Source organism: Sardina pilchardus, chromosome 3, assembly GCF_963854185.1.
Source record: "Sardina pilchardus chromosome 3, fSarPil1.1, whole genome shotgun sequence".
Lineage (NCBI taxonomy): Eukaryota > Metazoa > Chordata > Actinopteri > Clupeiformes > Clupeidae > Sardina > Sardina pilchardus.
In genome coordinates this window covers 20,756,345-20,773,187 of record NC_084996.1, presented here as the reverse complement: position 1 = coordinate 20,773,187, position 16,843 = coordinate 20,756,345, and the positions used below count along the sequence as shown (strand labels likewise).

The 16,843-nt window shown below is 39.8% G+C and overlaps 2 protein-coding genes across 6 annotated transcripts in view; both read right to left on the bottom strand.

Moving 5' to 3' along the window:
* Positions 1 to 371: 371 nt before the first annotated feature.
* LOC134077016 (cartilage matrix protein-like) lies at positions 372 to 13,137 on the bottom strand. 3 transcript variants are annotated; one of them, XM_062532367.1, is made up of 15 exons: positions 13,087 to 13,137; positions 12,607 to 12,688; positions 11,823 to 11,849; positions 9,741 to 9,773; positions 7,909 to 8,027; positions 7,640 to 7,782; positions 7,210 to 7,360; positions 6,792 to 6,942; positions 6,325 to 6,351; positions 5,406 to 5,456; positions 4,165 to 4,280; positions 3,484 to 3,626; positions 3,110 to 3,260; positions 2,260 to 2,416; positions 372 to 614 (listed from the first exon to the last, which is right to left on the bottom strand). In XM_062532367.1, exons 2-15 carry the CDS (start codon positions 12,647 to 12,649, stop codon positions 436 to 438), a joined length of 1,491 nt encoding a protein of 496 aa, XP_062388351.1. In that variant the 5' UTR covers positions 12,650 to 12,688; positions 13,087 to 13,137; the 3' UTR covers positions 372 to 435. The 3 variants fall into 3 exon arrangements, with proteins under 3 accessions (XP_062388351.1, XP_062388352.1, XP_062388353.1); XM_062532368.1 differs by having other exon boundaries at positions 13,093 to 13,127; XM_062532369.1 differs by lacking the exon at positions 13,087 to 13,137 and adding an exon at positions 12,922 to 12,939.
* Positions 13,138 to 14,551: 1,414 nt separating this feature from the next.
* Positions 14,552 to 16,843, bottom strand: part of LOC134077015 (centriolar coiled-coil protein of 110 kDa-like) — a 19,266-nt gene continuing 16,974 nt past the window's right edge. For 2 of the 3 annotated variants that reach the window (XM_062532363.1, XM_062532366.1), the window contains exon 14: positions 14,553 to 16,843. This exon is cut by the window's right edge and continues 349 nt beyond it. The gene's annotated coding sequence lies outside the window, so the exon portion shown is untranslated. The other variant, XM_062532365.1, reaches the window with a different exon arrangement.

The window sequence follows — 16,843 nt, the reverse complement described above, 5'->3', positions numbered from 1 at the left end:
TAGACAGGCATACGCACGTACACACGCACCAACACACACACACACACACAAAAAAGGTACAAACACATGCATAAACGCCCGCCCACACACGTATACACAGACACAAAACACAAGGCAAGCAGACACACAGCGAAAACTCAGACAGAGAAGCACTCGTACACACTCATTTACATACATAAAAGTTGCAGTAGGGGATGGAGTGGACGATGGAAACGCGTGATATTGGAGAGAATGTGCAGGACTGAGCGGCGGTCATATTGTGTACTGCTTTGCGGTACATCTAGTTTGAACCATATCTGCAAAAACTTTCAGGTGACCACCACTACTCTGTTCAAGTGAGGCATTTGCACATATGACAACATGACACCGAATTGAACGGTTTTCAATGTTTATACTTTATTAAAACAGCATATACTGTTTTAGTCACATGCTCAATTATTCCTCATCTTGAATGCAGCATTCTCCCCATAGCTCATCCTCGTCAAAGTTGCTTGTGGTTGAACACCATCGCTTGTCATGGTTGATGGTAGTGCATTTCCGGTGTACTGTGCCCAAGTACACGAAAGGGAAGACACAAGGTGCACCTTCAGCATTCCCATTAACGGTGGGCACGACTGGAAACAGCAAAGGACAGCATTAGACAACATGCACAGTAAGAGTTCAGAGTAATATTTGTAATTACACAAGTCGGCTCTTTTTCCACCTAATATCACTATCAGTCACAGCTGGCAGAGCAGTCTGCAATAATGGTGCTTCACTCTGTTAAAGGTGGTCTAAGGAATGTTGGGTAACGTCTTCTGTTGACAAACAAAACAGTGCTACAGTAGCTCAACTTCCTCCCCCTCCTGCACAATTGGAACTCTCCTAAACGTACATCTCTTGCTACCAACTTGACACACCTCAGACTGGATCACAGTACCAATCCTCAGTACATTCATGCATACCTTATCTATAGTATTTTACTGCTCCTTAGTCATGTTGATTTGTTGATTTGCTTTTTATTTTTCCTGTTTACATTGTACTGTATGTTGTGTGTGGTGTCTTAAGCTGCTGGGACCTTGAATTTCCCCTTGGGGATCAATAAAGTATCTATCTATCTATCTATCTATCATCTCGTCAGTGAGGTTTGCAGTATGTGACAAATGTTTTAGCTTAGAAACTGTAACATCGCTTAGAGCACCTTTAAAGGGAAACTATGCAGAATTGGCGATTTCATTGCCGCTTACGCTTTTGCTTTTAGTTTTCGCTTTATGCTTGCATATTTCTCTGCAGAGCTTCCCCTACAGCTTTAGCGTGTACATTTTACAAAACTCCTCAATCGGTCAGTCTGCCGTGCCTTTTCATGAGACTTCACATGACACTTCCTGGAGTAGACCATGGGTGTGTGCCCAAGGGCTCCTGAAATTGCAAGCGTGGTTCTACCGCTACAGACCACTAGGGCGGTCAAAAAAACATTGTTCGACCGGTAATGACTCATTTTAATCATATACAACAGTATGGAATGAATTTATTAACTGAAACACGTTGCATAGTTTACCTTTAACTTAGACGCCCTGTTTAGCATAGTTTCAAATAAAGTGCTCCAAATTAACTGCTCAATTGACTCTGGTAGACAACTGACACAGAAATACTGTAGGCTGAGACAACAGGACCTGCAAAATTATCCTCTTGTCTCGGCCCAAGTCAATCTATTGCTCCCGATTTCCCCGGAGGGGAGTTGGTTTAATATTTTTAAGACAGAGGGAAACAATTTGGAGAACATGACAATAATTCAGTTTGGGCAGCTCTAGGTAGGGTAGCTAGAATAGAAAAGATACTTTTTTGATCCCGTGAGGGAAATTCAGTTCTCTGCATTTAACCCAATTTAACCGAATTGGTGAACACACACAGCACACAGTGAACACACAGTGAGGTGAATCACACACTAACCCAGAGCAGTGAGCTGCCTGCCCAACCAGCGGCGCTCAGGGAGCAGTGAGGGGTTAGGTACCTTGCTCAAGGGCACTTCAGCCGTGGACTGGTCGGGCATCGAACCGGCAACCCTCCGGTTACAAGCCGAAGCCCTAACCAGTAGGCCACGGCTACCCCTGCTATGCTCACATCACTATGCTGTGTGGTACCACCAGTTAAAGAGGTTACATGTCCATCCCATGTGTTTTATAATGTGTTTGCAAGGCAAGTCTGACAACTGCTACACCATGATTCCTCATTCTTTGGTAACAACTACAGTTAGCATCATTAACCTAAATGTGCACGCACCTCGCGTTTCAAAGACCATCACTTTATTTCCCAGTGCTTTGCTGATGTTGCCGAGTGCATCAAAGCTGTCCACTTCAAACACATGGTCCGATTCTGGTTTGGATGCAATGGCACGGAGCTGGTCTTGCGCCGTCTGGCTGGACCAGGTACTGCCAACCTGTAGAAAGAGACAGAATCACAGAAAGACATGTCAGTGTTTACAAATAAAACTGATGTGGAGCAATAGTGAGTGGAAAAAAAGTCAGACAGGGTAGATAGAACAGGAATCTGTACATTATGCCCCTCCAGAAGAGCTTAGCAGAATTACATTTCACAGTAGGGGGGGGAAGGTGTCTTGGGAGACATGACTCATCACACCCCAACAATTCTATATCTTATTTTGAGACTCAATCTGTACTGAATGCAAATTTAAATGCATAACTTTTCAATTTCGCCCCCAGTTCTAATTCATTTTAAATAATATTTCTTACTTAAGTGCAACTTGAGTATCATTTATCCTAACTGTAATCGATCAGTGAAAGACCACTCAAGGGCTGTTCACTCCAGAAACAATAACTATGATAAAACAAGTTATCTTGTAGACACCACAATACCACTGATATACAAGGGAGTGTGCAACTGGCATGCTGGCTGCAGTGATAGCCACCACACTCTTAAAATGAATGTGTTGAAAACACGACATCTGTGCCCAGATAGGGACAACACAGTTAGTCATTTCCAACACATTGTGCAACGAATAACAAAAGCAATGTGTTGAAAATAACACATCTGTGTCCTGATGGGGACAACACAGTTTCGTGAGCAGGATGAGCACCACAAGTGAATATGAACATAGCGTAGCATCTCGTACCCCAATAGCGTATCGAGTAATATTTTCTTTATCGGCCTCTGCTGTGACACTGGGATATCTTGAACCATCATGAGTCAGCCCATCTGTGATGAGAATGAGGATTCTTTTGGCAGCAGGTCTTGCTCCAGCAAAAGCATGAAACACATATTTCCTGTGTAAATAAGTACAGATTAATGAAACACTTCAAATGATCATGCAAACTATTATGAACTCTTCATGAACAAGACAAGGAGGTCAATAATATTAAGATATCAATACATAAATAATTCATTAGATCTGAAAAAGTGGAAAGCAGAAGGAAAGTTTGTGGTAAATGTGTAGCGTTAACAGAAATGTATCAGAAGTGGAAACACACATCCTCATTTCAGACTTACACAACTTGGAAAACAGCGTATCCTGTGTGTGTGCCTCCTTGTCTTTGGACGATACTGTCCACCTGATTTCCAAAACCTGTTCTATTGAACTCATTGAAGTTCACATGTTTGGTCATCTGGTCAGAGTACTGTGCAAAAGCAAACTGTGGAAACAAAATGAGAAAAAGAGAAATATAATGGTTCAGCACAAGTGTACTGTATGCATGGCTCAATGCCTTGGAAAAAGTACTGTATATCTAGACAGCTTCTTCATAGTTTATTTAAAGGAGACATAGAATGGAAACCATTTTTTTTCTTGGTTTTCATGAATTATGCGAGGTTGTGCCTAAACAAAGAGCCATCATGAACATGAGGCATGGTTGTGCCCTCCTTCATATGAACATTTTGAACTTAGAAATAGCCACTAAAAAAAAAACCAGGTGACTTTGAAGAGAGCCTGCTTGTGATGACAGACATCGCAAGGCCATTGAAGTACAGTTGTGGTTGCCAAAGAGGGTGCCATTTAGTCAAATGGACCATTTCAATGCCCAGCCTAAATATGTTTTTTTTTTTTTTTTAATCAAAGTTGAATATGTACCATTTTAACATCAGAGAACACAGTGCAATACTCAATTCATCCATTCTATGTCCTATTTAAGCTACTGGACCAAACATATTGAACCAGTAATGAGTACAACTTACTAAGGTGTTATATTGCAGTAGACTCCTGGTCACATTCTTCACAAATGTCTTCATGAGAATGAACTGGTCTGCTTTCACACTTGAAGATCCATCCAGAAGGAAGACAATATCTGCAGCTGTTGAAGGAAAATATTAAATTTAGCATATCAGTTAGAGTTTTTAGGTTATTATTTAAGTCTGTTCATATCTACAACCCCTGGCAAAAAAAAAGAAATTGGATTCACAGAAGTTTTACTTTATTAGAACAAAAGACAAACTATTGTTGCAGGGGGAACTAATGGAAAAACTTGTGTGGCGGAACAATTGGGAGCACTTAGACTCGGCGCAGTAATATCCTCACTCCAAAGTGAAACTGAAAGTGCAAGAGTGAGGATATCTGCGCCACACAATATAGCTATCCTCTTACCTGCTTAGAAATGCAGCACGTTTTATTTTGTCTCACCATACTTGGACGTGTGACAGCCATCCAGATTTCAATGTATACCAAAATATATAAAAGTAATGACAGCCATCTCCATGGCCAGGCAACCTTATATCAGTAACTGGAAACTTTGTTTCCTTCAGGCAGTTATCTTTATATTTTTCATTGGAATGGAACCAAATACAAGCCCCATCATTTCCTTGCCCTGTCTAGCTTTGAGACACCTCTGAACATCACTCTCATCCAATCATTCATAATCGCTTCCCTTTAGTCAACTGTAACTGAATACAATAAAAATAGAAATATAGAAAGATAACTGCTAGGGGTTGTATAATGGAAGCAAATTTACAGTGGTTTTGCAATAAACACGAGAATGTTTTAATCCGGTGCTTGAGTCGTGAAGGTCGAGTCGGAATAACTACTCAACTCATCTATAGTTGAATAAGCAAGCAGAAATATCTTCAAAATAGATTGTCAGATTTGCACAAAGATTTATTTCTAATTCATTATGCCAGCGAGATGACAATGATATTAGTTACAAAGGAAGTCAAGATAAAAGTTTAACCCAATAAAAATTGCAATATTTTTTTCACACAGAAATTGTCAGGGTCTTAAAAAGAGTGAACACATTCCTTAGACTGTTGAGGATATTAGGGTGAGGATTGCCACATTGGATCTGTTTAGGGATTATTAAATTGTCATCAAGTACATTTAACACAAGTTAATGGTTTTGGAGAGAGTATCGAATATCTGCAAAACTTCTCACGGAGGTAAACAGAGGTATTCATGAACCTGATAGTGAATGCGAACAAACTCTTACCTTGGGTTGTTGTGACCGGATTTGAAGATGCAGGTGGACAAGTTTGGTTGCCTGTAGATACAGTGGTGAATGAAGGAATGTCTTGTACAGGTGTATAAAACTAAAGAATAATTGAGATATCAAGATATCTTTATATTTAGTGGAATTCATGAAATCTGTTCCATACTGTGGCTTCCATGTCTGAGATCTATTTGCATTCTGAGGCCCAGCATTTGTCTAGCAGTATGGTCACTTCATTGGTAGTGTCCTCATTACATTCTGTATTTCCAGTTAAGAGGCTTTTGCGTCAACTTCAGCCAAGCTAACAGACAAATGCTCTACTGATTTTTTTCTACTAATGAAGGAAATTACTTTCAATGACCGTCAAATGTTCTGCAGAGTTTTGCTACTGGCAAAATCTGACTGCAAATTTGAACATACATCTACTGCAGGCTTGTGCACAATTCCGAATTTTAGAATTGGCCTCCATTCAATTCATGAATTGGAATTGGCCCCACCCCACAGGAAGTTGAATTTTAATGACAGGAAGTGGAATTCAATTCATGGCAATTCAAAACAATTCCAGTGTCACATAACAGGAAGAAAGTGTTGAATCTCCCATACATTCAGTACATTTGGGAAGGTTACTTTGGAAATGTAGGCCAATTGATTGTTTTCAATGATAAGTTGTGTGTTTGTTGCGATCATATGACATTTTGTGAAACGTCATTGTTAAACACTAACTTTAAATTATGTACAGTATATGAATTTCTTTGAATTTCTTCTTTTAATTCTGCATCCTGTTTTTGATCAATTCAAATTCAATTCAAACCCAATAATTGAATTGGAATTTAGGAGTAATTCTCAATTCAATTCTGAATTTTGCACAAGCCTGATCTACTGATATGGTATATAGGTTTAGGTGTATAAACGCACTTACCTTGGTTTGGACAATTTCCAATCACCCCTGTAGACACAGACAAAGTAGGAATGTCAGGTACACGTTTCTCAACTTAATGTGCTGAAATATCTTTATATCTGTGCCATGACGTAGAGAATGTGATACAGATGAGCTCATCACATGTAAGGAGGAGACACGAGTGAATGTATAGTGAATGTAGTGAGCTGGCACTCTTTACAGCTGCAGGGGCGTAGATTTGCGTGGGGACCGCTGGACGTGCCAACTCCAATGTCAAATGACGACTGACATGTTCCTACCAATATTCAGGTTGAAACAAAATAAAGCGCCTCATACAGTATGCTACACAAACGGTTAAATTAATATTTTTTTTTAAAAAGTGGGAGTTGGCTGGGTTTGATCAAGGGTTAGATCCTGTTTAGGTGAAACATTTTAATTCTTCTGTGGTAGGTGTATTCACAAGTGCAAATTCATCTAAATGCATGTACCTTGTATGGTCAAGATTTTCTCTTCCAGTGATTTTCTGATTTGTTTCAGTCCTCCGAAGTCGGTCACTTTAAACACATGTTCTGATTCTGGTTTAGATCCAATGGCCCTCAACTCATTTTGAGATGACTGGCTGCTCCAGGCAGCACCAACCTGTGAAAAAGAGTTTCTCCTTTAGTCTATCAATTATTCAACTAGGAAAATCCATTAGCACCTGACATTAGGGGACAGTCTCTGGAGTACGCTTGACACATCACATCCCAAAAAAGTCTTATGTTTGAACGTTATAATCACAGTCAACTTACAAAAGACATTTACTAGCAACATGAAAACCACACCAATATCAGAGGATCAAAAGGCAACCCAAATACTGATGAAAGTGAAAAACCTACAGTATGAACATAGAGTTGTGCCTCATACCCCAATAGCGTATCTAGTGATGTTGCTTGCATCAGCCTGCGCTGCAACACTGTGATAGCTTGCAGAATCAGAGGACCGCCCATCTGTGATGACGATGAGGAATCTCTTGGCACCAGCTCTTGCTCCAACAGATGAATCAAACGTATCTTGCCTGTGTTAAAAAAAAAAAAAAAAAAAAAAGTATAGGTTCATAAATACTACAAATGAACTCTTCATTAACAAGCTCCAAAACGGGTAACTTTTTCTACAGTTTTGATGACCCATTTAAAGCAGAAAAGATTTGTGGTGAAAGTGTAGTGCAGCAGTTTTAACAGTTAACAGATAAATGTATCAGAGGGGCATTTCACAAATCTAGACAAGGGATTAAGCTGGTATTTGTGGTTATCCTGGCTGAATTTAGTGAAATACCCCCCCTTCATTTAACACTTACAGAGCTCTCCCCATAGCCCATGCGGTGTACGTGCTTCCACGGCTCTGGACGATACCGTTCACCTGACTTTCAAATGTTGTTGTGTTAAACTGCTTGAAGTTGACATGTGTGGTGAAGCTACTGGAGTACTGTGCAAAGGCAAACTGTGGAAACAAAATAAAAAACTTCAGCAGACGGCATAACATCCCCTGTAGACATAATGTGTATACAAACAGTTTATTCAAAGCTACTGAACCAATAATATTGAATCAGGAATGAGTTCAACTTACTGAGACGTTATACGGCAGGAGACTCCTGGTCACATTCTTCACAAACGTTTTCATGATCAAGAACTGGTCTGCAGCCACACTCCCAGATCCATCCAGAAGGAAGATAATATCTGCTGACGCTGAAAGGGGAATATATTACAGAGGACATTGGTATACTATGAGTCGAGTTAGGGGTTAAAAATAAATGACACAGCCTTTTGATTCGTTTCTCGGGTTTCATCATATTCATAAAGACACATTCTATTCACAGTGTTTGGAATACAAATAAAAATACAACCGGTCAATCAATTTCCAATGCATTTATTATCATCATCACAACACAAGTATTTTGTTATTTAGCCTACGGAACTGCATTTTTGGTGAATCAGATAAAAAAAAAAAAAAGCTACAATGTTTCAAACTAGCTATTTATGACTTACCAAATGGTACAGAAGCCTAAAAAAGACGCACCCTAGCGGCAGCAAAAGTGTAGTGTAGCAACTGTTGGCTTGCAAGCTGAAAAAATTAAACTTCTATCGGGCCAATCACATCGCATATATTGTCAAAAAGTAGATGATTGGTTGTAGTGCCATCTTATTGTGTGGAGAGGAAATTTGAAAGACAACCGTTTATCCCACATCTCCGATTGAGCCCTGCCATATGGCGAGTTCCCAGACCTTATCTTGATGTGTTCATCAGGCTATACAGAAGATGATTTTCAAAATGTTTAGAAAATGCGTGGCATAATATTTCAATATAGATAGCACTTATTTAGGGCTGGAACTAATGATCAGTTAGTTTGCTGTCGAGGAGTAAGTAAAGCAGAAAAAATTAGTTTATGCAGCTGCCATCAGAAAATGTTAAGTTGTTTGCTTTCAAATATGACAAACTTATTAACCCACAAAAATAATTTGTCAATCAAAATGTAATTTATAATAAACAAATCACTTAATCAGTTAACATATAGATGGAATAAACCAATAGATGGCATGGCGAGCAGTTGATATGCCTATAATATTGTAGAAGTTGCTTGGAGCAACATTGTTCGCCAAATAGATGGTCTTTGCTATAATTTGATGGGATTGATGTACTTGATTGATTTAAATTGACAACTAAAAGATTAATCAAGTCTATTGGATGCGCAGATGGATAGGTTGGACCAGAGCGGTAGATAAAACAGAGTGGCGACACGCCCATAGACCTCCATAGGAAAAAATGGCAGTGCTTTTTCCAGGCTATTTCCTCGTTATGGGACTTTTGGAACTATTTACCGCCAATCTCTTGGTCAGTAGTGAATGAGTTAATGGATTACGCCTTCCATTTCAGCCATTCAGCAGAGTTTTTTTGGAACTTTTGATCGTGTGGCGGCAACATCAAAGAGTGTCGCAACTCTCTATGGCTCTGGGTTGGACTGTGCACATGATGTATGCACAGACCAGCACCAGAGGTGCACATCATAGATCAGGGCCCAGTTTCCCAGATTTGTTAAGAAGCTCTTAAGTGCTAAGAACTTCTTAGGAGCGTTCTTAGAACATTCTTAGAGCGCTCCTAAGAAGTTCTTAGCACTTAGAGCTTCTTAACGAATCTGGGAAACCCGGCCCAGATCATTAGTGACATCACCTGTGTTAAGTGCACAGGTAGAAAGAATATATGGCAGCTTTTATTTTTTGGAACCAGGAATGTCCGTCTGTGACCAGCACAATAATTCATCGGTTTCATCAGGTCCCTTTCCACAGGTGTATACAATCATGCACCTAGATTATGAATGCAGACTGCATGGTGCTTGATTAATACACCTGTGGAAAGGGACCTGATGAAACCCATAAATATGGTGAAAGTGAATAAACTCTTACCTCGTTGTACCACCTCTGTAGACGTGACGCAACCTGTAGAGGATGGCACAGTAGACACATATGGTCAGTGGATCTTACACTTAGCCATTTGCCAAACTTTCACCCACAACAACTGTACAAGTGTGTAAACTTTGAGATATCTTCGTATCTATTAGAATACATAATATCTTGATTGAATTCAGTTCATTTTCCGTCTGACATCCATCTAATGGAAAAGATACTCAGTAACGGGGAAGCCTCTCCAGAAAGCAAACAGATGTCAATTTGTGTTTAGCTACAAATATGCAAACATTAGCCATTGTTGTCAGCGTTTCTTGCCTGCCAGTAGTCACGTGACTGCAAAGTATGAACACACTACACTTAACGGATTTGTAGTTGTTGGTGGATCAATCGGAATGCAACTTTGAGTGATGGGCACCAACAACCCGTAAAAACCTGCATCCTTATGTTGCGTTCGACGGCATATGGGACGTGGGACTTATCCTACCTCCAACTAAAAGTGCACTGGAATGCCTGTCGAAGTGGAACCTCCCAACTGGCGAAGTTGGGGGAGTTCGACCTGCCCTGACCTCACCAAATTAAATCGGAGGTTAATGGCGGCGCCCATGGAATCACTCATTGTGAGAGATAAAACTTCAACGAATAGGCTATAAACATTATTTCCCTACGTATAGGGTTGTTTTAGACCATGCAATTTTAACACAACTTGTTTTTTCATATTATGGGCTGTGTCAACCAATGTTACCAAGTGCGTCCATGCTTTTTGTTTACATTCCACTTCCAATGACCTGGGGGGTATTTCACAAAACCAAGATAGGGGATTTAGACAGGCTTACTGGGTTATCCTGGATGAACATAGCCTTGACTTGGTTTCACAGAAGAGATCACATATAAGTTACCATGGGAATTTATACTTGGAAGCTAGCCTGCTCCCGACCAGGCTAACAGCCAAGCTAAGTTAATTCTAATGGTAATTACATTATCTGATTGGTTCTGCTAGCTGTCAGTCGAATCAGACCTCCATGCGATTTTTTCAAAGAGCTGTATTCCATTTATATATTATTTGCTACTTGTATTTACTCGCAAAACACAGCAGAATGGCTGCCTATACCATATGGGTGTCATTTAAATTATGGTGGCCTTATAATACTCGTTGTTTGCTTCTTTTTTGACGGACGTTTGATGAATAGCCTACTGTAGTAGTTGGTTAAGTGGAGGGGACATTTTTCGAAGGTGTTTTCAACTAATTCGGCCTTTAAGACAAATTAAGATAATATAGGACATACTTTGTGCATCTTTGCGGTGGCAAAGAGCTTTCTTAATGACGTTGCGTGCTGAGACAAGGAAGCTCTCACACGTGGGTGCATACGTAAATTTGCATTCAGTTGATCTGCCACACCTACTCCCGCTATGTAACAGAAATACTCATGATTCCCATCCAAAAAAGTACAACTTTACCTCGTTGTTAGTCTATATCAAAAGCGGTTGTTCACTTTGTGTGCAAGACGCTATTTTTCGCGTCTTTTTTATTCCCACCGTGAGTTATTTGGGGGAGAAACGAGAACGCGCACACATACCGAATAACTTAGACCTGTCTTGACCTAGCCGCCTCAACTCATCTGCGCTCAGCATTAGTGAAACGTAGCATGTTTACTTTGACCAGGCGCGTGTGTCGTCACTTATCTTGGATCTACTTACTCTGGTTTTGTGAAATAGGCCCCTGGAACGCTTTAAAGTAGGAGCTAGTACACTTCAGGTAGGATAAGTCCCACGTCCCATTGCCATCGAACGCAGCATTAATTGTGCTCTTGTTTGAATCATGCACTCACTTGTTTCATTCCTACATTTTATTCACAGAAACTAGGAGAGTTAGCACAACAGAGTTCACAACACAAGTTCAGTAAAAATGGAAAGTTTGTCGTTCCCCTCAGAAGCCAAATAGACAAGTTACCTATAAAAAAAACAAGGCATTCTTTAAAAAAAAAAAAACACAAGTTGCAAACATTTGACTTAATGTGCAGACAGTGAGCTTTATCCGTCAGACAGTATGTAAACAGACATTAAGATGAGATGTGGACTTACCAGTGGGTGTTGCAGTGGAATACCCACCTGTTGGGACACCAATACAAGAAGCCATTAGATACACACACCCATTCCACAAGGTCTTACAGAAGCCATCAGATGCACACACACCTATTCCACAATATCTTAGAGAAGTAGGAGAGAGGAAAAGGGGATTGCTTCAGTGGGTGACAAAGTTAAATTCCAGAATCAGGTGCTCATCAGGATCAAAAAGAATTAATGTCAAAAAAAGAGAGAAAAGATCCGAGGCACTCCGATATACAAGTAAAATTTCTTTATTAAACTTTTAATAAAAGACTTTTACTTATATATCAGAGTGCCTCGGATCTTTTCCCTCTTTTTTGACATGAAATCTTAGAAGTAATTTAGTGGGACGGGAAATCTAAAAAAAAAAAAAACGTTGTTGTGTAAACAGGGCCTAAGAGACATCAGCCCGCACTGCTTACTCACAGCAAGTGTCAGTACTCATGATGCCCTGCTGCCCACTACCAAGGGGTGTGTGTGTGTGTGTGTGTGTGTGTGTGTGTGTGTGTGTGTGTGTGTGTGTGTGTGTGTGTGTGTGCAAAAGGGACCGGACTCCCTAGCAGAGGCCACAATTAATTACTAAAGGGAAGATTTATTTCTCATTCCATATACTTCTTGTAATTCTTTGTCTGGTGGTGGTGAATATACCCGTGGGTAAGAAAGGGTAGCCTATAGGAATATATATATGTATATTTTATAAACATAAAAACAAAATAAATATGACAGTAAGTGTATAAACAAATATTCTGAGAAAGCTTACTCAATGCAGTCATGAAAAGCCACAGTGGAAGTGGATTAATCATTGTCTTGTCCGTGTTCTTTTCCGTGACCAAATCTTGTACCTGTGAAAACACAAATGTAATGTCAGAGTTTTGCAGGAGCATCCAAGTGAAAGACTCAAATTCAAATTCAAATTCAAATTCAAAGGAGCTTTATTGGCATGACTCAAATAAGCAGTGTTGCCAAAGCTGACATATTACAAAACAAACAGATACAATATCTGTTTGGGGTGGAGTGAAAACAATTGAAACTGATAGGAACTATTTTTAAAATAGGTAAATGAAATTATTAATACTCATTAAATGCAGGAAAACAGCCAGACAATTGATTTGTTGGTATAAATCCACAGGAGAAGCAAAAAACTAAACGCTGAAGACAAGCTGACAGAACTAACAAAAGAAAACAGAGGGCACAATCAAAATAGGCAGAATTCAAAAACAGAAAAGAAGGGAAAACTTACACTTACAGACTTCCAGACTTCACTTTCAACTTACACAACAAGTGCAACAAACCAAAAAAGATCAAGGAAGCACAGAGAGATTATAAATTCACAGACCAATGAACAGATTGACAAATAACTGGACGAGACCAACTAAACAATAATAGGGAACAGGTGTGAGCAGAAAATGGAGGGAAACCCAGCAAGACAGGAAGTGCTGACCAAATAAGGTAAGGGGCGGAGACAGTCACATGTAAGCAGGCAGGTAAACACAGAGCACATGGGGAACAGCAAAATCATTAACACAGGACAATATACAGAATGGCCACTAGGGTGGCACAAAATCAGCCCAGGGCCCGGTTTTTGCGGGTGATCCAGACTAGCCTGGGCTCGGTTCCCTGATACATGCACTTACCAGCTCTCTGTGATTCATCTTAACCCATTAATGTTCATAATGACAGCTTATTCCATTTACAGCACTTAAAGTAGGCTACAAGATAAACAAAGCACAAATCAGTTGATTTTTTAAAAATTGGTCAAATGCGGCTGCAGTGGCAGATTTTCTAAAACTACTATTCTTAGTTGTTAGTCACATGGTTTCAAATTTGTTTGAATCCCATTAGAACACCTCTAGAACATGGAGTCAGGAATGTCAGATCAGGAATGTATTTAATACACATAGGCCTCAGGGATGTTGTGCCCGCCCAAAATCACAAGATTCTTTTTTTTTTTCTACAGTGGTAGCCTAATCACAATTGGACACTGGAAGGCTGACTGTGGTGGTAGTGTCTTCAGTAGGTCTAGCCCTAAAGACAACTACTGGAAATGTAATGTTATCCAAGATTGTTATGAACTGTCTGTTAATAGCCTAGCAGTCATCCAAGAAGTACCCCCCCCCCACACACACACACACCCCTCCTTAGTTTCATCATACAGGCCTAAATCCCGCCCCAAGAAAATTGCCAGATTGACCTGCAGAACTAATACAGATGTGCAAATGTATTAGAATGGGTAAACCCAGCCCGCTCTGCAGCTCAGGCTGGAAACCTGCACATTTATCTCTCCTGCTTCTTGTTTCTCCACGTTTGCCGGGCCCAGTCACAAACTGGCTTATCCACCAGGCAGGCGCACCCGGATCATTGGTCTGATTGGTTGGAGGACTATCCAAATGCGTAGTAGTCATTTGAACTACATGTATGCCCACTGATCATGACTCTTCTTGTGCAGTAGAAATACAGCACAGTCTCCCCAGACTAATGTTCAATCTTAAAAGTGTATATGAGGCTATATCAATTTTGTCATACTAAAATATGTATTGTCATAGTGAATATGTATTCTTTGCAACTGGTACAGTAATTTCCCGCATATAAGCAGCATTGTGTATAAGCCGCAGGACAGTGTTTTATGCAAGTTAAAAGAAACAAAGCCATATTAACACCATATTAACTGCTTCCCTGTATTGACCTCATAGCTGAAGAAATTTAGCTAAATCAATGTATAAGCCGCGGCTAATAGTCGGGAAATTACGGTATATCAAACATAAACTCACATTCTTTTATTTCACTTGTAAATTTCAATAACTTTATTCCAAAGACTTCAAATAATTTATTGGTTCAAATAAATACACATCACTCACAATATTTTCATCAGAGCTTTCTCTAAAAAGTTCAGACCAGCAGCCCTATTCTCCATCCTCATAAATACGTATTTCAAGTAAATGTACAGACATAACTCACTACAAAGGAAGGCATTACATCTGAATCTGAATGGAGGAAGCCTCAGGCCTGCTGTGCTGTGCTGTTGAATGACCGGTAACACTAGCAAGTGGTCAAACCTACGGAGCTGCCGCACACAGCTCCAGAGAGGACCAGAGCTTTTGCAGTTTGATACCAATTCAGGGCCACTCAACAGTTCGGCTGCTTGGACAGATATTTTCTTTTCTTTTTTTTCCTATGAGACTTTCCCATAGATCTACAGAATTGGATTCTGCCCAAGGAGACATGTTGACTAACATGTCTTTGTTATACCAAACGATGTTTGCATCTCCTAGAAATTTGACCACCGCTCTGGTCTACAGCAAGTATTGTTTTTCAGATGATATGGTTTGTGGCTTGAGGATACTACACTCTGAGAATAAAAAGGTGCTAAATAGAACCAGAAACCTTGCTTCATTTATGGCACCCCTAAATGGTTCTTTAAACCATTTTGAAGGGTCCATCAAAGGAACCCGTGAGGGTTCTTTAAAGCCTGCATGGTTCCATATAGCACCCCAAGAACTCTTTTCTTTTTCTTTTTCTTTTTAAGAGTGTAGTATTAATGCTAGCAAAAGCAGAATACATTCGGGATTTTACCTAAACTCAATAAATTCCTCTCTGTGAGAAAATGCCTAACGGTGATTTCAGTAAGCTAAGGTCATGCTTGTTTGGTGTATACAGGCACAGTTTATGGTGTGTTTCACCAGAACAGCGACAACTGCAACTTCGGCGTACAAAATAAATCAAAAAAAGTAAACATACAATCATATTTCAATGATCCAATACTGACACTTAAAAGGCAATAGTCTACATAGCACGTATCTGTCGATCAACATTTCGTTACATAACGCTGCATGTAAACATGTAAAAACAGTGGACTGTCAACCCTATTTCCTGCTAACAGTGCACAGAGAGACATCCTCAACCAGTGCACAGAGTAAGTACTACGAGTGGAAAGCGTGTGTGGGGTCGTGTTCCCTCCTCTTGCTGTCTGGCAGGAGTGATCGTGCGTGACGAGTGTGTGTTGTGTTGTAATGTAACTCAGTGGATTGGACAGACCTACGGACGCTGTCGTGTGTGTGTGTGTGTGTGTGTGTGTGTGTGTGTGTGTGTGTGTGTGTGTGTGTGTGTGTGTGTGTGTGTGTGTGTGTGTGTGAAGCGTGTGTGCAGTAGTGTGTTCCGTCCCTCTTGTTGTCTTCTGATGGGGCCGAACGGACTAGGAGGGTAAAGGTGTGTTGTAGTGTGGGGAAACAGGCTCAGGTGGTACATTGATGATCTGTTTATCAACATGTCTTTAGAAGTAATGCTGTGTTTAAAAGCGTAAACCACATTGATGATCTGTTGATCAACATCTCTTTAGAAGTAATGCTGTGTTTAAAAGCGTAAACCACATTGATGATCTGTTGATCAACATGTCTTTAGAAGTAATGCTGTGTTTAAAAGCGTAAATCACATTGATGATCTGTTGATCAACATGTCTTTAGAAGTAATGCTGTGTTTAAAAGCGTAAATCACATTGATGATCTGTTGATCAACATCTCTTTAGAAGTAATGCTGTGTTTAAAAGCGTAAACCACATTGATGATCTGTTGATCAACATCTCTTTAGAAGTAATGCTGTGTTTAAAAGCGTAAACCACATTGATGATCTGTTGATCAACATGTCTTTAGAAGTAATGCTGTGTTTAAAAGCGTAAATCACATTGATGATCTGTTGATCAACATCTCTTTAGAAGTAATGCTGTGTTTAAAAGCGTAAACCACATTGATGATCTGTTGATCAACATGTCTTTAGAAGTAATGCTGTGTTTAAAAGCGTAAACCACATTGATGATCTGTTGATCAACATCTCTTTAGAAGTAATGCTGTGTTTAAAAGCGTAAACCACATTGATGATCTGTTGATCAACATCTCTTTAGAAGTAATGCTGTGTTTAAAAGCGTAAACCACATTGATGATCTGTTGATCAACATGTCTTTAGAAGTAATGCTGTGTTTAAAAGCGTAAACCACATTGATGATCTGT

Excerpts from the sequence above, each read along its gene's own strand:
- LOC134077016 (XM_062532367.1), bottom strand. The coding sequence starts at position 12,649 with ATGATTAATCCACTTCCACTGTGGCTTTTCATGACTGCATTGA. Across the intron at positions 2,417-3,109 it reads TTACTCGATACGCTATTGGG|GTTGGCAGTACCTGGTCCAG; the intron begins GTACGAGATGCT and ends CTCTTTCTACAG. Across the intron at positions 615-2,259 it reads GATGGTCTTTGAAACGCGAG|TCGTGCCCACCGTTAATGGG; the intron begins GTGCGTGCACAT and ends TGCTGTTTCCAG.